General features: G+C 39.6%; 1 protein-coding gene across 1 annotated transcript; it reads right to left on the bottom strand.

Annotated features, from left to right (window-relative positions):
• Window positions 1-914: 914 nt before the first annotated feature.
• On the bottom strand, window positions 915-24,375 carry fpgs (folylpolyglutamate synthase). Its single transcript, XM_051938256.1, has 15 exons — window positions 24,193-24,375; window positions 17,059-17,187; window positions 16,862-16,915; window positions 16,498-16,562; window positions 12,246-12,360; window positions 11,001-11,078; window positions 10,686-10,747; window positions 8,566-8,668; window positions 8,148-8,225; window positions 7,894-8,041; window positions 6,216-6,299; window positions 5,805-5,955; window positions 4,280-4,355; window positions 3,919-3,985; window positions 915-2,480 (listed from the first exon to the last, which is right to left on the bottom strand). Exons 1-15 carry the CDS (start codon window positions 24,340-24,342, stop codon window positions 2,104-2,106), a joined length of 1,737 nt encoding a protein of 578 aa, XP_051794216.1. The 5' UTR covers window positions 24,343-24,375; the 3' UTR covers window positions 915-2,103.
• Window positions 24,376-25,870: the final 1,495 nt, after the last annotated feature.

The following is a 25,870-nucleotide window of genomic DNA, read 5'->3' as shown; positions in this document are numbered from 1 at the left end:
TTAGCAAGGTAAAAAAATAAAGTGTTATGACAGAGGCAGCCTGCAAATAACACTCTGCCAGGACTTTCAACTCAGACTCACCTGGCACAGCATCAAATGTCCAAACTGTTGCCAGCTTAAAGTAGTTAACAAGGATTTGATCCTTAAATTACATGTTGCCGTTTCTTACACAATGTGGGAATCAGACACTGTGTTATGCACTTCACATTGTATGTATTGTGATGGAATTGTGTTAGAAGTACTTAAAGTGTCACATAAGTTGCTATGAGGATTTTATAACAGTAATTTGTCATGAGGTGAAAAAAATATCCTAAACATCTTTTATATGAACTGGTCCATTGAAATAATAAGTCAAAGGTGTGGAGAATCTGTTCCAGCAGACACTGCAAGAAGATGACATTATTAAAGGCATGCTGGTAAAATTTCAAATGGAGAAAAAAAAAACCCTGAGAAAACCTGATGGAAACATGGCATTTGTGTTGTTTCGCAATCAGGAAGATTACCGTTTGCTCATCGCTCCACACATGTCTGATTCATTGCATGTTATCACATTGTTGTTGTTCTTCAACTTTTTAAAATTACCTTTGGTGTTTCATTCATGTGTGGAACTGCTGTGTGGATGGTGCTGTATTTCCTGGTGGATTTTTACTCTCAGGTTTAAGAACATCACATGACAGCATCACATGTAACTACTAGTATTTACTAACACTTTACTGGACCCATTTCCAAAAAAAATGTATTACATTGTTGAATTAAGTATTGTGATCCAGTGGTATGAATGCACACTGGAGCATGAGATCAGCTTATCAGATCACCACCACGGATAAAGATGGTGATGTCCACGGCTAAAGGGGGATTCTGGGAGCCGCTCTGATGGATAGTGAGCAGCACATATTTTCCATAAGTTGACATGCTGCATTGTGGAAAGACATTTATTGATGACAATGAATAGATATAGATTGTGTCCACACTTGCTAAACACACTATCAGGTTTGGGTTGACACAGGGAGACAAAGAAATGTTCAAAACAATAATTGACACAATAACTATCTATATTATTTAACTGACCTAAGATTTGAGCAAATTTCATGTTCACAATTTTCAATTTCATTTAAGTGCATCTTATGACTTGATGTGTCCATGTGAATATTAAAATAGGTCAGTGTTTTTTATTTGGTTTTGTGGCTGAGGTTCTTGTGAAGGTGATGGCCTCTGTCAGATTCTCTGGATAGATTGTTATGACAACATTTAATGCAAGTCCAGCATCTCATCAATACACATACAGCAACTGCATGTATTACCGTCAGATAATGCAAAGTTAAATTAAGGTCCATTTAAATAAGACTAAAATTCCAGTGTACAACAGATTACACTGCATTTGATTGGCAGTTCTCTTAATCCATCTGATGCCAACATTAGTGTTAGAAACATTTACACAACAAAGTGATGAATAGGCCATGTATGGGAAGCACACTGACAAATAGTGACAACATAAAAGTAGAAAGCGTGCAAAATTGTTTTTCATTTAAAAACACGTGTGAAAGATAAGAGTCAAGTGAACCAAATAGAAATGGTAAAAACCAGAAAACTCACAACCGATACCTATTGATGTGCAGCTCTTGTACAAATGTAATATAACGCAATAGACACCTCACCACTCAGGTTCATCCAAAGGACATCAGTGATAATTGAAGGACACACACAGACTCTCAGTCTGACAAACTCAGATCACATTATGGCGTACATGAATGTACTGTCTGCCGGTCATGTAAACACATTGGCTTCAAGTAAGACTAAAGACAAGAGATCCACACATTTGTGTGCTTCTCAGTAAGGCTCTGGGTGAAACTAGAGCTGCCTTGGTCCAAATTAGCTGTTCTTGCTGTCAGTCACAGTTAAGAACCTACCAAGACAACAGCAATAGCTGGGTGCAGCTAATCCCATTCAAGACTTAAAGTCACTATCTGAACAGCTAATAGCACAAAAACATCAACTGTACAGACAGAAATTATTTCTCCCTATTACAGGTAAATGTATGCAAGCAGAGTACCGACCCATCTGTTATTTAAAGGGTCTGAAATCAAGTATTTCACATGGTCCTGTTTACTTTGAAGTAGCTGGGTCCAAGTGTTTGAGAACACCTCCTACCAGATGGAGGCTTCCAGTGACGAGGACGTGGATCTCAGCTACTTCACAGAGAGGAGCAGCTTTGGCCATGACACTGGGTTTAACTGGGAAGACTCTCTTGGTGGGGTCTGCCAGCACTGAATCTCTGCCCTGAGTGATCCACTGGAGGGCACTGAGGATACAGGGGAACACCAAGGTGTCTGGTCTCTTTTCAGGGACCAGCGGCAGGCTGCCCTTGATGAACAGCTGTGTGCCTTTGTCATCCCCCAGACTGTTGTGAAGACGCCAGCTCCTCTCGTTGTCCAAGCAGCGAGTCAGCATGTTCTCAACTGATACATTGAAGTTCTGCTGGTCTGAGAAGAGACAGAATGAAATGATGGGTGAATATATTCATAATATACTGACAGTCAATAGAAATTTTGAGGTAGAAATGTACGCAGAATTCTACTTGTAGGGGGGTTGTAATTATTCATTGTGGATTTACTGATGATCTAGTGCCCTGGTAGTTGAGATAATGATGAGTTGTCATTTTGTCATGATTCATTGCACATGGGTTGGTCACTTTGCAAAAGTGAACCAAATACACACCAAGCAATACTCAGTGAGTATCTGCACAATTTGACAATGGGGTTTGAAGGCCTATATAAAGGCCCAAAAAAGGCCACCATTGTTAGTCCAGTGAACAGCATCATGCCGCGTCTATCACATGAACAACGTCTCCGGGCACTGGGTATGGTGGAGGCCGGTTTGAGCTACAGTGATGTAGCCAGGCGTATGGGCTGTTCCCAACCCACAATCAGAAGCCTGGTCCAAAGCATGCGCCGACGGATTGCTGCCTGCATCGAAGCAAATGGAGGCCATACTCTGTATTGACTGTTGTGACTTTGTGTTTGGCAGGTGCCATTTTCTTTTGTGAAATTCTTTATTTTGAAATCATTCTTGAAACTTTAGATTTTTGTTTCTGTATGCAAATATACTAAACAAACGATTCACATGAAGAAAATCCAGTTTCGGGCTTCAAAATAAAAATTATGTTGAAAAATATGGTCTCAAAGTTTCTATTGACTGTCAGTGCATATTAACACATACACAAATATATATACTAATCTGATCTAAAACTTGCATTCAGCAAAATTTTGATGTTATCAGACTTCATGTCAGGTTCTTGATCAGAAAACACTCAAGGTTGTGCTTTAAATCTTTATGGTTGCTAATATTTACAGTATAAATCTGATGAAATTGGGTTTTACTAGTGATTAAACTTCTGAGATTGATGTCTCGATCACTGATTGTCTTATTATGGTGGAGAAAGCGAGGGGAGAGATGCAACATTTGGTTCTGTTGAGAAGAGTGAATTTGTATTTTGGTACTATTGGTGTCATGTTCCTACACTCCACATTACCAGTGCAAGGCTGCAGAACTTTACTTTATTATTTTCTTGGCATTTACCAGCCTGTTGAAAAAAAGTTAATTACATTTGCCACTAAACTACACTAACCAACTAACCATGACCTGACTCCGGTTTTGTATATAAAGCATAGACATGACAAATTTTTACTTTTTCAAAACCCTTGAAAAACACCATACTCTTGTATTTCTCAAAAAGCGATGAATGAACTAAAGAATTCCATTAAATAATCTAAACCACTGTCTTAAAGTTTAGGTATGCTTTGATAATGATTTGTCAAGAAAATATTGAAATCTTAAAGTGCAAAAGCAGTGGTATGGTCCTTTAATCATGTGAGTTTATTTCAAGCTTCTACAGCCAAACAACATTGTTATTCATCTCACCTGCATTACAGGAAGCAATGGCTTCAGTGATGTTTGGACAGAACACAGCAAAGTCGAAATGGCATGGCTAAAAGAAAGAAAAGCAGTGTGTGAGTTGAAGCACTGAAATGGGGCATTTTCTAAACATCAACAAATATTTAGAAGCAGGATTTATGCAGTTGGGAAAATTTGAATGAATAGATTTGTGAGTTGAAGTATTTTTGCTTTTATATTTCATGTAAGACAAAAATGTCATTGCATTATATTCACATTTTGTTTATAAGGACATCCGCATACTTAAGATTACCACAACATCATTCTGTTGCAAAATTTTAAAGATAGTGACATTAATCTCTGTAAGAGTGTCAGCAGTTGTACTCACCACTAGTGCTTTCAGCATGGCTGCCGAGTCTCTCTCCCCTGTAGCATTAAACAGCAACACTCTGGCCACAGGTCCACTATAAAACAAGCATGTCAACATTTCACATCACTGTTTCCTGAACAAGTGTCTCAAGTGTTTGGATAGTGACAGTAACGGCAGCAGCTATTAAGCTACATGAAGGTGGTCAAGTATCAGAAGCAAACAGGTCAACTGATTTCATTTCACATCTTGAAAAACTAATATGGTAGATTTTCCTGATTATACTCACATAATTTTACTTTAACATTTTCACTGCAGGACTTTTACAGTTTGGTATTAGGATTAAAGTAAAGAATCTGAGTCCTTCCTTCACGAGCATCTCTATCTATCAAGCAACGCATAAAATAATCCAACACGGTCTCACGGGGATTCGTGAAACTGTCACGTCAGTTTTTGTTTCGGTTTCGTGCGCACCAACACGATGTCGTCATGTTTTTCGTGCCGCTCACCACGAGCGAAACCCGCTGTGGTAATCACATCTGAAAGTGGTTTATACCGGCGGATTCATGACGATCTAAGCTGTCCATCGGCGTTTGTGGCCGCCGCTGCGGCCGCCACTGCGGCCGCCGGACATTCTTTAAATTCCGATGCAAATTCAGCGGATTCATGACGATCTAACGATCCGCCGCAGCGGCCGCCATTACGGCCGCCGGATCACATCTGAAAGTGGTTTATACCGGCGGATTCATGACGATTTAAGCTGTCCATTGGCGTTTGCAGCCGCGGCCGCGGCCGCCACTGCGGCCAGATGTCTGGCAGCCGCAAACGCCGATGGACAGCTTAAATCGTCATGAATCCGCCGAATTTGCATAGGAATTTAAAGAATGTCCGGCTGCAGCGGCCACCCCAAACGCCGATGGACAGCTTAGATCGTCATGAATCCGCCGGTATAAACCACTTTCAGATGTGATTACCACAGCGGGTTTCGCTCGTGGTGAGCGGCACGAAAAACATGACGACATCGTGTTGGTGCGCACGAAACCGAAACAAAAACTGACGTGACAGTTTCACGAATCCCCGTGAGACCGGGCTGAATAATCATATGAATTATAATAGTTACTATGCTTTATAACCAGTGAGGTTACATAGCCACAGTCTGACTGCACATTAAATGAAGGTGGCGGTGTAGACTGGTGTGTTTGTTATGAAGCAAGTCCCTCCTGTTGTGTGAGAGAAGTAGAAACATGTTGCTGCAAAATAGTTACCTTGGTCATCTGTGACAAGTCTTAATGAACAAAAAAGTCTGTATGTTGTGCTGACAGTCAAAGAAGTAGGGATGTTAATAATTGACCGTGAAAAAATACATTGTAGTTAATAATTTAACACATTAAAAACATTATAAAATAGATACAGATATTATGCCTTCACCTTAGCACCTCATTTAACACGTGTCTCTTGACTGAACTTGCAATAACATTAGCTTGCTTGAAGGATGCAACAACCACAGCCCATTCTGAGGGTCATATCATTAGGGAGTGAAGTTCACCTTGCATTCCTTTCATGCTGGGCTGCAGTCTCTCTGAACCATTGTACACAGGCCTGCATACTGCGCATAGTGTGAGCTCCATCCAAGAAGTAGGTGACCGCTCCATGTTTCAGAGTCTGATTCCTGCCGGGCCACTCCGTGTCTGCAAGCCCTGGCAACAAACAGACAACAAACATACACATTCATACAGACATAATGACAGAAGCTATATTTACATTTTAAAATTGGGTTTTTCAACAAAACGTCCAGATTAAGACAAACCCTAATTTACTGAAATAGTATCAGCAGCATTTCCAAAAGAGTAAGTTTCAGTAATCAGAAAACTGTGCAGCAGAATGGATGCTAGGTATAAATGTGTTTTAAAAACCTAAATTTTAGTGAGGACATAGCCTGAATGGCTCCAAGACTCACCTTTCACCATGATGGGGCTGGGCTTGAAGGAAGCTGCCTTAAGTAGAGCAAAGTTCTCAACACTGGTGGAGGGAAAGCTTTTATCTGTTGAGAGAGAATATGTGGTGAAAGCTGGTACAGTTTAAAGCCCTTTTTACACATGGAATATATAACACTGTCATCTTCATGTGTCCATTAAAGTCAGAGCTTTTTGTCAGAGCAGTCTGTTAGAACTACGGAATGGAAACTGCATGTGTGCCATTTAGCTCTTGGTTATTGAGGATGTACAAGGGTTTTAACCTTTGTTTTGCTGTGTCGTCAAAGAGAGAATCACAAATAGGACTTCAAAAAGCTTCCTTGACTCTGTTTTCTGATGTTTTTACTCTGCCAAGAAACACGGCAGAGTTATGTGACGATTGGTGTTGGTTTGTCTGTCTGTGTTAGCAACATTACGCAAAAACAGACTAAAGGATTTGGATGAATTTTCAGGGAAGGTCAGAAATGACACAAGGACCAAGTGATTAGATTTTGGCAGTGATGCGGCTTATAGTCTGCATTCACAGATTTTCCAAAGACTTCAGTATCATTGTGAGATAGCAGCACTGCATCACTGTAACAATGACAAGTGAACGCAACATCAGCTGCCCACTGACGATCACAGGATTGCAGTCCTACTACAAATCAACCGCTGCGGACCACAAACTGTTTCAAGATTTCATTCGATGGAAATCATACAACTGAGCAGCCTTGGCAGAGTACTGCACTCTCAGTGCTTTTCTTGTTGAACCAGTTTTTTACAAAAACATGTAAACACACCTCGAGTATTCTAGCAGACCTAACTGAAGGTGAGAATTTCCATATTGTGTAAATCTGCAAAAGTCTGAATGAAATACCCTTTCCCACATGCACTCTTATGATAACAGAGCAACTAAACAGGTCGGCTGCATGAGAATTATCCATAAAAGTTGCGCTGGCAATCTTACCACTGAAATCACTTTACACACCCTAAAGTATCACTGCATGTGCATGTCAATGAGTTAATATGACAGCTAAGTTCAGACTTGTGCTGTGTTGAATGCTATATGGAAATGTTACTAGGTTTGAACTAGCAAGATTACCAGCATGGCTTTTATGGATGAGAGACCGGAGTGTGCATTCAGACATGCTGCCCATCCATTTATTTTCCATACAGATTGCACGTGTGAAACGTGTTTATGTCTCTGGTGGGTGAATGGGTTTCATCCCAATGCAATCATCTTATTGACTTAGAAACACTCAGCTTAAGATACATTCACATATTTTTGCCACTCACAGATATTAGTATTGGATCATTTCTTAAATGAATAAAAGACAATGTATAATATTTTTTAGCTCATGTATCTATTTGGGTTCTCTTAACTCGTGAAAATATTGTGCTGTTTAAGGTTACATGAATACACTTTTTTTTTTTAAATCTAAAAGATGTCACAGACTATCAAACACCGTTGTATATTGGTAAGATTTCAGAAATATGTCAAACCTATCAGTGTTTTTCCACATACAGAATTTCTGTGCACTGCCAAATCAAACTAATTTGTCCTGTTTTGAGAGAAATGGTAGCTTTTGCCCACTTAAGCCAATCTCTTGAAAACATTTTTGGATTCATGTTGTTCTTCTTGCCACTGACATACAGTTCAAATGTTCGAAACATCAGTCCTACCTGGTAGACATCTTTTCTGCAGCCACGTGTGACTCAACTGGAGGGCCAGGGAGGCGTTGGAGTGCTGGTGCTGCCCTGCCAGGCCCAGACGCAGGGGTCCACAGTCTGTCTGGTAATCGTCCAGTTCTGGACACACCTGCAGAGGACACTGCAACACCATATTAGATTGTATTAAATACAGCTGGAGGAAAAGGTATGTAAAGCCTAGCATCTACATGAACATTCCACAGACTCATATGAATATGAACACTTACTTTGATCTCTTTGGCCCTGCCCCTGAGTGTAGCCAGCGCATCTTCTGGCTGTCTGACCGTGAAGGCAGGCACCCCTGGCTGCAAGCACAACCAACAGCAAATGAGATGACAGAGCACTGGACAGGTCACAAGCAGTTCACATTTTAAGGGCTCCATCAAGTCTGAATGCAACCAGAAGAAGTCACATCTTCCACCTAAGAAAATTAATTCCAGGGTTTAAAGATAGCAGTCCTTCAACCGAATGTATCATGATACATTAAATACATTATACAAATAAATACATTTCAGAACTCCATGACATCACAGCAAATGTCCACTGCAGATGAAGTTAAAAGCCTATAAAAGTTAGTTAATGAATTACATTTTGTGCAGTCATTGTGACTCTGTGACAAAGTCCCGGTGTTTATAGAAAACACACCTTGAAGATGCCTCCCTTTTGCCAGGCGATTTTTTCAATGGTGTCTCCTAGAATCTGAGTATGGTCTATGCCGAGGGAGGAGATGCCACATACCCATGGCCTCCTGTTGACACAACCACACAGGGACAAACACTGGTTACATGGACACTCATAAAGTCATAATAAAAATCTAGGTCTATTGTAGAGCTGCACTATTAATGGAATATTAATCATCATCGAGATTTTGATTTCCCACAATAAAATCAACAAGATCGACTGATATTGATGTTTAAAATGCTCAGTCCATATATTGAAAACCGCCAATGTATTGACGGAGCACCGATGCAGATGCCGATTATTGGTAATCAAGAAAAGTCGATAAACATTTGAAACCAAAACATATTACATGGTATATATTAACAGCATGTGATAGCAGGAATCTGTCATTCACAAGTTGGCATCTTCATTAATAAGGATCATGAAATACATAGAGTGATGAGACCAGACATCACAGGATACTAGGATACTCTTCTCTGTTTACTGTGAGGCCAACTGAACAGTTTGTTCACTGCAGTTCTGTTTGCGGTTTTGTTTATCGCTAACCATTCTGTCACTGCTATTGGCCACCAAAGCCCATATCTTAAATCATTGTTACTTACTGTTTTCCAGGCATTGTTTTGGGACGATCTGTGGCTGCGTTCTAACTTAACCGCTAGCTTTAAGTGTAGTTTTAGCTACTGTGAAGGTAGGAAATTTCCTGGTTTGTGTCAGTGGCTGTGCTTATAATATACCTACTGATCAACTAATCATGATTATCGTTTGAGCATTAATCAACCTAATAAACCTACATTTGCTCCTTAATAGCACAGAAAAGTTGTGATCGTCACTCGCTCCGCTCACAAGATCATCCGTTGCTTTCAGTTCTGAGCTGGGTAAAAAGGCTTTTGTTTGTTCTGCACCGTCTGCCTGGAATATGTTGCAGAAAGACTTTAGATTAACTGAGTTAATCTCATTGAGTGCCTTTAAATCAAAACTGCAAGTTCTTGAGGCCATTTCCACAACTTGCACTTGTTTTTATAACTTGTTTATAAATTTAATTATTTTTGTTCTTTTTATTTATTTATTAATTTTTATCATGTCTTAACTGTGTAATTTTGTAACCGTTTTGTATTTGCTGCTGCCTATCTTGGCCAGGTGTGTGTGTGTGTGTGCGCGTGGGGGGGGGGGGGGGACGGACTTTCAACTCCGTAATCAGAGGCTGACAAATTAGCTCCTCCCTCCTTACAGGCATATTATAACTGTATCGTATCTATCAGTAACACAAATAGCACTTACTACTTAATGTCACATGAGTGATTCATGGTGTGCTTTTTCTAATAGTCTAAAATTGTAACCTGTAAATAGCTTTTTCACAGTTCAAGTGTAAGAATTTTCTATGTATTTGTTTTTATCTGCAATACTCATGTAGAGACCCAAACGTCCACTGACCATATCCTGCTAACAAGTGTTGAGTGAATCAGTCCCTGACGTCTTATTCCTCTGTGCCACAGTGCTCCAGTATGTCAAAAACCTATGAAAACATGCAAGCAATGGTCCCCACTGTGGTGCTGTATTACATGTTCCTTCGTTATCACGAACAAACAGATTTTGACTCAAACCCCCATATGCCGTCCTGCTGACAGAAATACTGTTAAGGTGCTGAAAATAGTCCCCAACAAGTACAATATTTACTTTTGCGACAAACTGACTGACTTTAAAACAGGAGCATGCCAATATATCACAACCAAATGAGCAAAACATGTAGCATTCTTTTGTACCGAGTGTTCTTCGGTTCTCATGCAGAAAACAGGTGTAAACATTAAAACAACAGGGCAGGTTCTGCACTAAGACACACAATTGTTCTCAGCAGTCTGATACAGTTGGATATTGTGGATCACACATATAATATTGTGATAAAGCAGGCAGGAAGCTAAATGGGTGTATTTTATTGGTCCAAAAAAAATCATAAAAGATGTTACAGTTGCATAAATGTGTATCAAACTCACATGTCCGTTGTGCACAACCAGTGTTACAGAATGGTTTGTTTTGCTAAAATGTAGTATGTTAGTGCTATTCTTTGACATTTAAACAGAGACTCTTACCTTATGATGTTGGTGCAGTCGTATGCTCCACCAATACCAACTTCAATTACCGCCAAGTCCACCTGACCAAAGAAAAGAGATGTTTAGATTCAAGATTAGTCAATAATAAGAACCTTTCCCATCAGCCTGTCCATCCAGAGCCAGCCATTTTAACAGCTACAGGCTAGACAACATGATTATTTGATTGAATGCAAAAAAACTGTGTCAATGTCCAAATATTTATGGACCTGATTGTCGGTATAAATCCAAAGAAACATTGGGTTGCAATCTGCTGGCTCCAGTAAAAGCAGTATAAAGGCAGTACTAATGGCACACCTTCTCCTGAAGGAAGACATGGAAGGCTAAGATGGTGAGAAAGCGGAAGTATGCTGGCATTGTCCCTCCGTGAGCATCCTGAGGAGAGAAAAGAGAGAAAAAAATGGCTGCATTAAACATTATACACCAATAAATAGAAATGAGTATATACATTTTTTGAATTTGTCTTTATGTATGTCAGTATTTCCAGTTTCTATAGTTCCTTGTGTTCACAGAGTATGCCATAAGTTCAGGTACTGTTGCTCATGTAACGAGTTTTTCTTGATTTTTTTTTAGATTTTCCACACTGCAGAACAAAATTGAAGGCATGAAACTATAAAAAACGCATATGAAGTTGTGTAATAAGTAAAGTGTGATCAAAGCAAATAGGTTGACATTTTTAATGCAAATAAGATTATTAAGATTCTTTGTCTTTGCACTTCTCACTGGCACACAGTTTCTTTTTAAGAAAAACCAATGATCTATTCAAAATTAGGAGTTAAACAGAACTGAATGCTGGTCAAGTGACCTTAGTGTGCAGTCACATGAGAGTCACGTCCCAACGTGAAGTGTCTCATTTTGTACTTGATTCAGTTACTACCTGTGACACTGAAAATGTACAGAAAAGTTCTCCTCAGGCAGAAAGCAAAACTGGTTAAAACACATCTATGCTTGCAATGTTACTTTAAAGGGCCAGTATTATGCTCATTTACAGGTTCATATGTTTAATTTATATGTACTCATGTATTGTTATTCATTATGTCACTTGATCTACTGCCCAATATTTCATGAAAGACAAATATGGCAGAGCAACCATGGTTCTCTGCCATCACTGTGTCTGAATGGAACCGTGAGGAATCTTAACATAAAAACGTCATATGACAGAATTCCATCACTTTAATAGACTGATTATCCTGCAATATTATGTATGCCATGTCTGAAAAGGGCCCCACAATGTCAAATGGCAAGGAAGGTGCTCATTCTTAGTTTGAGGGGGTGTCAAACTAGCCACTAAAAAGGTGCTAAGATAAACTTGTTACGGTGAAGTGTTGTCTGTGGGACGGAGTTAATCCTTTGCCATGGACACTAGACTTTATAACTTTGCAGATCTTTTATATGCACTCAAAAGCAATTTAATGTTCTAAAACGAATGAGAACAAAAACATAAAAGGCATAACACATTTTTTTTTAAATCCATCAAAACATTCTGGATGAAGAGAATGCACAGTCATAGTTAGTCTATGATTAGCTGAAACAAAGACATACCTTAGTTTCATCTAGATGTCCATAAACTTGCCAGAAGTATTTAGTAAAGAGCTCTTTTCCTATGGGTTGCCCATTGATTCGAATCCTCTCTCTGACTTGTACCAGATGTGGGGAACTGCAATCAGGAAGGATGAGAAAATGTGGGTTTAGACACTTTCATAGATATGCTCAAGAACATAAATAAAAATATTAACCTTGTCACCATCCTCATTTTTCACACACTCGATGGTCTCTGTGCCTGCCTCAAGTCATCAAGGATGTTACATCTCATTCTGTATTTAATGATATTTAACCACATGCAATAATAATGCATGATTTTAAAACGGTGTATGCCTCTGTATCTGTGCCAGGCCTGCTCCAAGTATATATTTACTGGATTATAACATTAATGACGTTCGTGAAAATCAGCAGTATTGTTGAGGGCATAAGGCTACGCAGATAAAGCAAATTGAATAGTATAAAGATGTCCCTCTTCCACAGTGTGTTGCTCTCAGGGATTCACAGGTTTGGTTGTCCAGTTAATGTTTTTCACACTGGCTGAAGTCAAATTATACTCTTAGTTTACCCAATACTGTTAGGTAAATAAATGCCATTATAAAACACATGCATTAGGAGTTGCTTAATAATTGTTGACACGCCCTGTATTATTACAATAGTAAATGATTAATGACAAGTTTGAATATACTGCTTAGCCTACGCTTTAAGCAATGTTCTGCATATAGACCTTTGTACATTAGAGGCCCATGTGTAGAAAAAACAGGCTAAAAAAATACTACTCAGAGGAGCTCAGAGGTTTGGAACATTTCATGTGTTTCAGAAAAAAAAAAAAAATCAAGTGTCAAGGCAAACCATGCACTTGGATCAGGATGCCTTCTTATGCCAACAGCCAATCCCATTCAAAATCTGGTTTTAGAATAATCTGACAAATCCTGAGACAGCCTAGTGACTCAGTCATTTACGACACATTTCCAGGGCTTAAAGTGAGAAAAAATCCTGAGCCTGAACTTCTACGATCCAATTTATAGTGTCAGTAAACGTATTTAAATGTGTTTTAAAATGCACTAAAACACAATATATATGAGATTCTATTAATTCAGAGCAAATATGAGGTCATCTGGTGGAAATAATGCCCATTATGATCCCACTATTTTGTTGTTGCTCAAATGTAAAACCTTACTTGGCCAAAACTTAAGGCATTTTAGAAAGTGCCAAAAGTCAGATTTTTTTTGTGTTGATGTTTCAATACCACATCACTATAATTGCAAAGATTTATTTTAGTGTAAAGGGGAAAAATCATGAAACCAAGTACATGTATTATTAATAACTTTTAATAATTTTTATCTCTTCAGTAGATTTAACAAGAACTCAAAACAACACCAACCACAACAAAACTGCTACAAAACTATGCTGCTTTCCTTCATAAGGCACAATTTTTACTTACATTATCTCAAGTGTCAGTCTCAAGAGAATATTAAGTGCTTGGAGAATACTGTTTGAAAAAGTCATTTCTTTTTTCGTTTTTGCTTTGTTTGTGAATTTTCTGAACATTTTCTTTTTAACATGTTCAAAATGTTGTTTGTTGAAATAAACTGCAAAACACAGACAACAGAATTAACTTGTTTAATATTCTCTGGAACACTACAAGAGAATAAACTGTCATATGTCACTTGCTTTACCAACTTTGTATTTAAGCAGGTAATAAAAGTACTAGTATTAATTCTTTAATGCAATTTTAGTTATTGCCTCACAATATAAATAAGTTGATCATGACGCTGACTCTCTCAAACTCTGTAACTAGCAAAGAAATCCGGGCCTTCCTGATCTGGTTTATCTGGGTCCTGGCAGCAATGGACTGCTCATGCTGAAGAACTTCTACTCTGGCCTTTTCCTCTGGAGTCAGCCCATTTCTCACGAAGATCTGATTAAGAAGCCCTCTGTAGCACATAACCACACATACGCATGTTAGTAACTGCTCATTTGATAAACCTCAATAATCTGTGTGATTAGTTTAAATCATTTGATTTTCAGTTTGAACTGACACACATTTTGTTTGTTTTTGATAAGGGAAAAAATGTATTCACTGTATAATTTGTTCAGTTGGCTTTCAATTTAAATGTTTCTTTTTTTTATCTATATTTTGGGAAGAAAAAACAGTGAAAGTAGCCTAAGAACATTCTTATTTAACTACCTATCCATTATTCATTTCACACAACCCATACGTTCATTCTGTTCTGACTAACAATATTTGCTTGAGATTGGAGAGTTTTTGTTTGTGGCTAGACATCATTCGGATGCATAAGGTCAGAAAATCTGCTGAGAGCTATTTAACTCATTATTACAAACATCCTATATGTCCTCAAATAAAAAAGGTTAATATCACCTAAGCTACATTCAGTTTGTGCATATTTAACTAAACAGATGTTCTAAGGAAAATAATGGGACAAATCCGTATGGCTTGATGTTTGATTTTTTTTCCTTTCAAAATAAAAGCCAGCAAACTAAATAGCTGTTTCCTTTTTTCCTTTTGCCGTTGTAAAACACATAGAAAATGTTTAAAGATTAAGAAATCAAACAAAATCAACAACTTCTGTTTTTGTTACTTTTTAAAATTCAATACATAAGCCCGTTTGTTTTTATTTTGTGGCGAAACCATGGGGACTGTGGGGCATGCACGCGCATCGCCACTGACGCACTTACGCCAATGGGGCGAGTCAACACACCGCGGCTCAGGGATCGCGGCAGCGGCTGCTCTCTTTGTTAATCAGCAGAGACACATCCTCTCTCCTCTGTCACACAAAGTCTGAGCAAACTTTAGTATCTGCGTCTTTGGGCTAAACACAAGCTCCAACGCTATTGACCAGTGATCAGCTGCTCGATTCTTCACCGCACCGCTCACAGATTGGAGCTCCGTGCGCTCTGGAGAGACCAGGCAGCCACAGGGCTGGGACACGTGGAATGGGTATACAGTCCAAGCAGAAATAAAATAAATAATATGCAATATATATCAATGTGTTTCCAGTAATTCCCTTCAAATATAATTACAAAAAACACCAACAAATATTGCAAATTTGGATTTTGTTTGTGGGATACTGTTATTTCTTATCAGTGGCTCAGCAGCACTGACGATGCCGAACCAAGAGGGCGCAGCATGTCGTGCGCCCAGCAGTCGATGCGCACTCGCAGTTAGAGAACTGTAATTGTATAAAAGTTCTATCAGAAAGCCGCATGCCTGGACAGAAGGTGTATAATTTTTAATGTAGGATTTGGAGTTTGATTGATTAAAGCGGAGCAACTGAATGCACAATGACGCACATGCTTGGAGCCTTCTGGACGGAGATGGATGAAATTTTTTCAATGGTACATTTCCATGCGCCGGAAATCCGGCGCGGCGCCGGAAAACTTTAAGCCCTGCATTTCATTTGACCACAGCTCTCGTGTTTCAATTGAGAGGCTATGAAGATGACCTTTGTCATCGGAAACAATGCAGTGGACAACGATCAGAGTGCAGCGTGTGCTTTCTGCAAGGAATATATCACATGGCTTTTGTGCACGCCTGGTTCACTAATCCACACAAACGAAATACATAAGGCTTTTAAAATGTGTCTTTCAGTGAATCTCACACACCCCTCAGCAGGTGATGCACAATAAGTCAAGTTGCTTCAGAAAGATGCTGATTGGACATCATGTTGACGGATGTTTTTGTTTAAGAAATGCTCAGACTTAAAAACGTTTGTTAAACGTATTTACACCAATCAGCCACAACATTATGACCTCTGACAGGTGAGAGTGAATAACATCAATCATCATGTTATAATGCAATTTTGAGGTGTTCCAGAGGTACTGTCCTCATGAAAACGGGACAGGCAACCCAAAGACATAATGGCTCCAGCAACAGCTTCAGCCAACACTAAAGCATAAAAAGATATCAGACTTAAACCCTGTGGTTTTCCACTGCCAGCACCAACTTTCATTCAGAGAAATGTGAAAATAAAGCAAGAAGACAAAGCCAGCCTACAGCCCACAAATCACTATTCTGTCTATGGATGACTGTGGTAAGTCCATACGCATTGTGGGTAAAACTGGTGATCCCGTGCTGGAAGATGTTGTCTGCGTTTGACTGAACCATTAAGGAGAGTAGGGCAAAGTTTAGGATTGGTCCATAAAGAACAAAATAAATAACTATTTTCATACACTGATTTCTGTAATTTGTCTAGTTTCTCAGTATCAGAATGCTCATTCACTGTAGTTTTACCTGTAAAATCCTGTGCGGAAACCATAACTTCGCAGAATCTGCTCAGTGAAAGCGCATGTGGACCCCTGAAAGAAAAACATAAGACACTTGTGAGTTACCTTTGTACAGCTGTCACAATAACATCGTTTGAAAATGCGCTGCCATGACCTTCTGATCTAAGGTTGTATTAATGTTGCCGTCAATATGAAAAGAACAACCTACTGTCTAAAAGTTAAACAATTTGCAGATAATTGCAAATATACAACTCAAAATCTTAAGCTCAATACTTCATCTTTGTGTGACTTATATGGTCAAACAATTATGGACTGGTCCTTTAAATTGCAGCAAATATTACACAAGCAGCTTGTGTGTGTAGTCAGCTCACCTTGCCCTTTGTTCCGGTTACATGAATGATATTGAGATGGTCTAGCTCCTCCACCTTTGAAATACACACACAGGTTAGATAAGACTAAGCAAATTAAGTATTTTATCAAGTCAGACAACAGTAACACTCTTTGTACTCACTGAAGCCATCACTGTTCTGTGCCCCATGTACTCACTGTGTTAATGTGATTGACTCACCGTGAGGCCGGCTCTCTCCAGGAAGCCTCTCATCGCCTGCAGCTGCAGCTGAGGGTGGCTCCGCTCTCGACGGACCTGCTCCAGGGAGCTGGCATTGGTCTGTAGCGTGTTCAGGGTGCAAACGGCATCCTGTAGAAAGAGCAGAGAGACAAACGATTGGAGCCACAGCATGCTTTAACAAACAAACTATAATCTGCTGAATAGGGCTGCACTCGACATCATTTCAGCATTGACTCTGATGTGCATATGAGCAATAGTCGCATTGCAAGAGGTATATGTGAGGTAAAGGCAAATGAACCGAAACATATCATCCATCCATCCATCCTCCATATACCGCTTTATCCTCACTAGGGTCGCGGGGAGTGCTGGAGCCTATCCCAGCTGACTCGGGCGAAGGCAGGGGACACCCTGGACAGGTCGCCAGTCTGTCACAGGGCTACATATACAGACAAACAATCACACTCACATTCACACCTACGGGCAATTTAGAGTTATCCATTAACCTCAGCATATTTTTGGACTGTGGGAGGAAGCTGGAGTACCCGGAGAAAATCCACGCATGCACAGGGAGAACATGCAAACTCCATGCAGAAAGATCCCAGGCCCAGGCCGGGATTTGAACTGGGGATCTTCTTGCTGCAAGGCGAAAGTGCTAACCACTATGTCACTGTGCAGCCCTGAAACACATCATGCTACAAACAAATTTCTGGTGATTGAAACAAAGACAACTCGCATCATTTTCATTTTTCATGTCTGAAAGAACATAATTTAGTCTAAACTAAGTGTTCTTGGATAAACTCTTTTTTTTTTATTTCTATTACAACTGTTTCAATGATGAATAATAAAAGGTGTGGCTAATCTTTTTTCACATCTTGTCAACACAGTCACCCATTTTGTTAGTCTGATACATGTGATAGATTTGCATACCGTCTATGTGGCTGCAAATTTTGGGTTACACATTGACATCTGCAGAGGTGTCTGCTGGGAACCCCCAAAAATAAGGCAACACTGAATGTGTCGTGGTGACAGGGTTTGAGTGTATCCAGAGTCTGATACAGCTTATTCCTTTGTGCCGTAGAGCTCTTAATAGGGATGGGTATCGTTAAGAGTTCAACAGTGCTACTACTTGTCCCAATGCCATTGTCGACCCAATACTTTACTTGAATTCTTGAGCGATGTCTAAAAGCATGTTTCATGAGTGCTGACAAAATCTCTTTCACTCTTCACTTTGAGTATAAAATAAGTGCAGGACTTTGACACCATTTTTACTGTGCGATTTTAATAGCTTCATGAATGACAAAAAATCCAGACAAACTGCAGCCTTTTTCTATAAGCAATTAGACAAACAGCCCCATAGACAGAGGTGTTATAAGATCCCAAAGACAGACGCAGCCCTGTAAAAGAAAAAAAAAAAAAAAAAAAAAAAAAAAAGGAAAAACAGCTTATCATTTTGTTAAGTCTCCTAAGCCATTATCCATCTTAGATCATTTGTTGTAAAATCTGACAATACTGCATCACCTTTAGTGTCAGATACAGTGGGTACGGAAAGTATTCAGACCCCTTGAAATTTTTCACTCTCTGTGTCATTGCAGCCATTTGCCAAAACCAAAAAACTTCATTTTATTTCTCATTAATGTACACTCAGCACCCCATCTTGACAGAAAAAAACTGAAATGAAGAAATTTTTGCAAATTTATTAAAAAAGAAAAACTGAAATATTACATGGTCATAAGTATTCAGACCCTGTGCTCAGTATTGAGTAGAAGCACCCTTTTCAGCTAGTACAGCCATGAGTCTTCTTGGGAATGATGCAACAAGTTTTTCACACCTGGATTTGGGGATCCTCTGCCATTCTTCCTTGCAGATCCTCTCCAGTTCTGTCAGGTTGGACGGTGAACGTTGGTGGACAGACATTTTGAGGTCTCTCCAGAGATGCTCAATTGGGTTTAGGTCAGGGCTCTGGCTGGGCCAGTCAAGAACGGTCACAGAGTTGTTCTGAAGCCACTCCTTTGTTATTTTAGCTGGGTGCTTAGGGTCATTGTCCTGGTGAAAGGTGAACCTTCGGCCCAGTCTGAGGTCCTGAGCACTCTGGAAGAGGTTTTCCTCCAGGGTATCTCTGTAATTGGCCGCATTCATCCTTCCTTCAATTGCAACCAGTTGTCCTGTCCCTGCAGCTGAAAAACACCCCCACAACATGATGCTCCCACCACCATGTTTCACTGTTGGGATTGTATTGAGCAGGTGATGAGCAGTGCCTGGTTTTCTCCACACATACTGCTTAGAATTAACACCAAAAAGTTCAATCTTGGTCTCATCAGACCAGAGAATCTTATTTCTCATAGCCTGGGAGTCCTTCATGTGTTTTTTGGCAAACTCTATGCGGGCTTTCATGCGTCTTGCACTGAGGAGAGGCTTCCGTCGGGCCACTCTGCCAAAAAGCCCCGACTGGTGGAGGGCTGCAGTGATAGTTGACTTTGTGGAACTTTCTCCTATCTCCCGACTGCATCTCTGGAGCTCAGCCACAGTGATCTTTGGGTTCTTCTTTACCTCTCTCACCAAGGCTCTTCTCCCACCATTGCTCAGTTTGGCTGGACGGCCAGGTCTAGGAAGAGTTGTGGTCGTCCCAAACTTCTTCCATTTGAGCATTATGGAGGCCACTGTGCTCTTAGGAACCTTGAGTGCTGCAGAAATTCTTTTGTAACCTTGGCCAGATCTGTGCCTTGCCACAATTCTGTCTCTGAGCTCCTTGGGCAGTTCCTTCCACCTCATGATTCTCATTTGCTCTGACATGCACTGTGAGTTGTAAGGCCTTATATAGACAGGTGTGTGCCTTTCCTAATCAAGTCCAATCAGTTTAATTAAACACAGCTGGACTCCAATAAAGAAGCAGAACCATCTGGAGGAGGATCAGAAGAAATGGACAGCATGTGAGTTAAATATGAATGTCGCTGCAAAGGGTCTGAAGACTTCTGACCATGTGATATTTCAGTTTTTCTTTTTCAATAAATTTGTAAAAATTTCTACATTTCTGTTTTTTTCTGTCAAGATGGGGTGCTGAGTGTACATGAATGAGAAATAAAATGAATTTTTTTGATTTTGGCAAATGGCTGCAATGACACAGTGAGTGAAAAATTTCAAGGGGTCTGAATACTTTCCTTACCCACTGTATGTTCTCTTGCACCGCCAAGGACAGACACACCCCTCATTTTCTTTGAATTCCTTTCTGTCAATTTCACACCTCCACTGACACAGCAGAAACCATTCTGAATATTCTTGCTTTTAGAAGGAGTGTTCCTCAGCTCCACTATTGACAGACAGAAATTCTTTCACCTAGGTATCTCCAAAAGCAGGACTTCAGCCTCTTATTTTAACTGAACGCAAGTGTTCTTTTGCCGCAGCACGCAAACCTGCTCTGTAAATCGCATGTTCTGTGTTCGCCTTTGAGAAAAAAATATCAGGAGTGGGAGAAATTTACATTTAACATTTTGTGGTTCAAACATATTATCACCTAATTTTGCACTGATTAGACAAAAAGCTGTTATGTCTCCACAGAGACATTATTATCAAATGTTACAACATGGCGGTGTCGGCACTGTATCTTACAGTCATGGTCAAAAGTTTACATACACTTGTAAAGAACATAATGTCATGGCTCTCTTGAGTTTCCAGTCATTTCTACAACTCTGATTTTTCTCTGATAGAGTGATTGGAACAGATACTTCCTTGTCACAAAAACATTCATGACGTTTGGTTTGTTTATGACTTTATTATGGGTTAACAGAAAAAGTGACCAAATCTGCTGGGTCAAAAATATACATACAGCAACATGAATTAGCAATTTCGTTGACTTTGAAAGTTGTGTCAATGAAATGAGCTTCATAGCATTGCCTCTTAACTTCTTGTGAGTGATTATGAGTGACTACAGCTGGTTACTTCTCTGAGGCCATTTAAATAGGGCTCAGTGGATACAAACGCCCACAAATGCTACAACGAGAAAGTCAAAGGAGCTCAGCACGGATCTGAAAAAGTGAATCATTGACTTGAACAAGTCAGGAAAGTCACTTGGAGCCATTTCAAAGCAGCTGCAGGTCCCAAGAGCAACAGTGCAAACAGCTGTTTGTAAGTATAAAGTGCATGGCACTGTTTTGTCACTGCCACGATCAGGAAGAAAATGCAAGCTATCACCTGCTGCTGAGCGAAAATTAGTCAGGAGGGGTAAGAGTCAACCAAGAACCACCAAAAAGCAGATCTGCCAAAAATTAGAAACTGCTGGAACACAGGTGTCAGTGTCTATGGGCAAGCGTGTTTTTCATTGCCATGGACTGAGAGGCTGCCGTGCAAGAAGGAAGTCCTTGCTCCAAAAGCGACACCTTAAGGCTCAACTGAAGTGTGCTGCTGATCACATGGACAAAGATAAGACCTTCTGGAGGAAAGTTTGGTGGTCAGACGAAACAAAAATCGAGCTGTTTGGCCACAATGCCGAGCAATATGTTTGGAGGAGAAAAGGTGAGGCCTTTGACCCCAAGAACACCATGCCTACCGTCAAGCACGGTGGTGGTAGTATTATGCTGTGGAGTTGTTTTGCTGCCCATGGAACTGGTGCTTTACAGAGAGTAAATGGGATAATGAAGAAGGAGGATTACCTTCAAATTCTTCAAGATAACCTAAAATGATCAGCCCGAAGGTTGGGTCTTGACCACAGTTGGGTGTTCCAACAGGACAATGACCCCAAACACACATCAAAAGTGGTAATGGAATGGCTAAATCAGGCTAGAATTAAGGTTTTAGAATGGCCTTACCAAAGTCCTGACTTAAACCCCATTGAAAACACGTGGACAATGCTGAAGAAACAATTCCACGTCAGAAAGCCAACAAATTTAACTGGACTGCACCGATTCTTTCAAGAGGAGCGGTCAAAGATTCAACCAGAAGCTTGCCAGAAGCTTGTGGATGGCTACCAAAAGCATCTAATTGAAGTGAAAATGGCCAAAGGACATGTAACCAAATATTAGCATTGCTGTATGTATATTTTTGACCCAGCAGATTTGGTCACTTTTTCTGTTAACCCATAACAAAGTCATAAAAGAACCAAACTTCACGAATGTTTTTTGTGACAAAGAAGTATCTGTTCCAATCACTCTATCAGAGAAAAATCAGAGTTGCAGAAATAATTGAAAACTCAAGACAGCCATGACATTATGTTCTTTACAAGTGTATATAAACTTTTGACCTCGACTGTAGGTAGAATGGACAGCTACACTGAGAGAACAGCAGCTGCTACCCAAGAACTAAACACTTTCAGCAACCCACATTAGCTTTTCAGTTAAATTCCCCTTCTTATCTAATCTCACAAACATAAACACAGGTCTTACCCTGTACATTAGGTTGCTGTACCCACAAAAATACTCACAGGGATGATACTGTAACCTTTCAGGTGAAGCAGCTAATTGGCTGGTTGCAGCACACTAATAAGTATGTTCATTGGTTAAGTGGAGCGGCTGTGATAGAGTGGGTTGTCCACTAATGGCAAGAACACATGCCCAAGTGTCTTTGTTCTCAAGTTGTTTCCAGTAGCAGGCTAGTGCCTTGAATGTGTGTGTGAATGGATGAATGAGAAAACACGTAGTGAAGTTGTATATTTAAAAGTTACTATATCGATATAGAATTTTTAACATATACATGTCTATATTATTAATCTTTAGGGCTGGACCCGAATATCCCGAATATCCGAATATTCGTTCGCTACGGTGGTATCCGGATATTAATTTTGGTATTCGAATATTCGCCCTGAATATTCGAGATAGTGGCACAGCGTCACTGTAACTATGACAACAAGTGAACACTACATCAGCTGCCTGCTGACTACAAATCAACCGTTGTGGATCACGAATTTTTCAAAAACGTCATCCATCAGAAATCATATGATGACTGAGCAGCCTTGGCGGAGTACTGTGCTTTCGGACTGCTTTTCTTGTTACTGTTGTGGTCATAACCGCTGTGCAGCTTGAGTCAGCTGTATAGACATATTTCAGCAACACAAAGGATAATGTTGGCTAAAAACAGGCAGTGTGGCATGACTAGTATGTTTGACTATTTAAATCAGCACTGCAAAGCTCAGTTTGATGAATGCAAAGCCATATCTGAATGCCATCCAAAGCAAAAAACTATTTTGGATGTCTTTGCTTTGTCAGTGTTACACTATATGAGAAAGGTTCCAAACAGTTAATTCTCCAAAACTATATGTACAGTAAGAAGTAACTTTTAGCTTTTTAAAATTTTTTGTTCTCTATGCAGATGCAAAACTACCCCAGTCATTTTAGAATGACTAAACTTTCCTAAATAGATATTTAAGTCATCTGGTAAAAAAAATTCCAGAGTTTTTTCATGTCACTATTGATTTCAAAAGAAAAATGCAATATCTCAATGTCATTTTATTACACTATCATAAAGCACTACTTGGTAGAGTTGGTTTTCTATTACATTAAACATATTATCTTTAGACTTTGAATAGTTAGACAACCAGGAAGACAACTAAATATTTTAACTTGGGCTTTGGAAACCTGTCATGGACTTGTTACTATATTCTGACATTTCTGATTCTGACATTTCCATTAATCAGGGAAATGATGGACTACCATGTGAGTGACCCAACACTCATACTTACATAGCTGTTAAGATACAGTAGTTTCACTCTGGTCAAATGACACTCAGACGTAAGCACTTAAGTTGTACACATCATGTCAACCTGGCTGCAGTTAGATAGTGAAACATGGCATCACACGAGTTTCCCCACGTGTCAATGCACTGTTTGTACTCTGATATGGATCCTGTCAATGTAGCCTGACAGTGGCAGTGTGTACTCAGCAGTGTGCATAGCTCTGTCTACACCAACTTTCACAGCAAAGCCCCTCAGCAGACAGCAGCTCATTTACAGGCTCACAGTCATGTGGCTCCGTTGCTAACCACAGCTGAAGTTTATAGAGCATCGCGCGGTCCTGTCAGCCATGTTTCTATTCAACTTCAAACTTTGTCAAAACTCTAGAATTTGCGTTACAAAACTTGAAAAACTAGTGCTAGTGCCTGGCTAGCTAGCTCGTTTGCAGCCGGTGAAAAGTCCTAGAGCAGACAGCATACCTGGTACTCCATTCCCGGTATCTGAGGAGCCGTCTTGGTGCTGTAGTATCTGACTGAAAGACTCGCCGACTTGCACACCCAGTCCCGCTTTCGGAGCCGCGCGGCAAACCTGGAGCTCTGCTGCCACACGCGCGACATGCACGCCATCATGGGCGCCCAGATGTCATAGGAAGCCACGACCAAATATGGAAGAGTCCTTTCATAGACGTCATGACGTCAGACACGTCCCCCTTTCGACCCATTTTCTATTTTTTTTCTTCTGCCAGATATTACTCAGAAAAAATTCCAGTACCATCAGAATAAATACATTGTCTAATAGTGACCTATACGTTGGTTAATAAATAAGCCAAAACAAAAGTAAAACTGAAAAAAATAAGAAGTAATAAAATAATTTTGCACATAATAATGAAAGTACTTAAACTGATATGCCACATACTATTGAATCTGATGTTCTATCATCCTTGCAGAAGGGGTAAGAGATTTACAGTTTGATGGCTGGCTATATATATATATATATATATATATATATACATATATGTATATATAACATATTTCTGTAATCATTTTAGTATTTGTCTTTATTTGTGTGCTTCTTTAATTATGTTTAATTGCTTATTTAATATTGAATAAAGCATCCATCCATCCATTCTCTATACACCACTTTATCCTCACTAGGGTCGCAGGGGGTGCTGGAGGAACCTTTCCCAGCTGACTCTGGCAAAGGCAGGGGACACCCTGGACAGGTCGCCAGTCTGTCGCAGGGCCACATATACAGACAAACAATCACTCTCGCATTCACAAGTACGGGCAATTTAGAGTTATCAATTAACCTCAGCATATTTTTTGGACTGTGGGAGGAAGCCGGAGTGCCCGGAAAAAACCCACGCGTGTAGGCCAGGCTTTGAACCAGGGCTCTTCTTGCTGCAAGGCGAAAGTGCTATCCACTATTCCACTGTGCAGCCCTTGAATAAAACTCCATAATTTACAAGTATTATTATTTTATTGCTATTGTTATGGTTATTCAAAACCATTCTTCAATTTCATTATATATTTCCAATGTTCCAATAAAATTTAATAGAATAAATTTTGATATACTTTAATTCTGCACTAAACTTTTCTTTTAGTAGTTAACATTCATTTTCCTTGTTTAAATGCACATATTAATTTTTTTGCAAGTACTTTGACAGCAAAGAAAACACTGTAGTTAATTTCATTGAATATGTGCACATACTTGACCAATACAGCTAATTCTGATTCACTGAATTTACAACTACTCAAGTTGAATAATTGTGATTAAAAATAAAAGCAGAAGTATATAGAGAGATTGATTTAATTTTAAAAATAAATTATTCAAATTCAGTTTCAAATATTTTCAAATGTTTTCAGTGTATGAAAATGCATAATGAAAATGACAATAAATCTCTTTTGACCTTTAACCGATAGTCCTCCGGTCGCCTGGTGTCGCTGCTAACGTTGTCCAATATTGATGCCTTCAGGTACTACTACTATAAATCTGTTTAAGAAAACCATTTGGTTGGTATCGTTTAAAGATACGAGTATTTTTTACGATGTATGGCTCATTGCTTTGCATTATGCGCAAAAAACGTGAATATAGACTCTGTGTTTTTATGTTGTTTCTTCCGTTGTCGATGAGTTAGTGAAACTAATAAGTAAAATC

The sequence above is a fragment of the Acanthochromis polyacanthus genome, chromosome 18, assembly GCF_021347895.1.
Source record: "Acanthochromis polyacanthus isolate Apoly-LR-REF ecotype Palm Island chromosome 18, KAUST_Apoly_ChrSc, whole genome shotgun sequence".
NCBI lineage: Eukaryota > Metazoa > Chordata > Actinopteri > Pomacentridae > Acanthochromis > Acanthochromis polyacanthus.
Note: the sequence above shows the minus strand (reverse complement) of the source record. Positions and strands in the feature narration are given on the sequence as shown.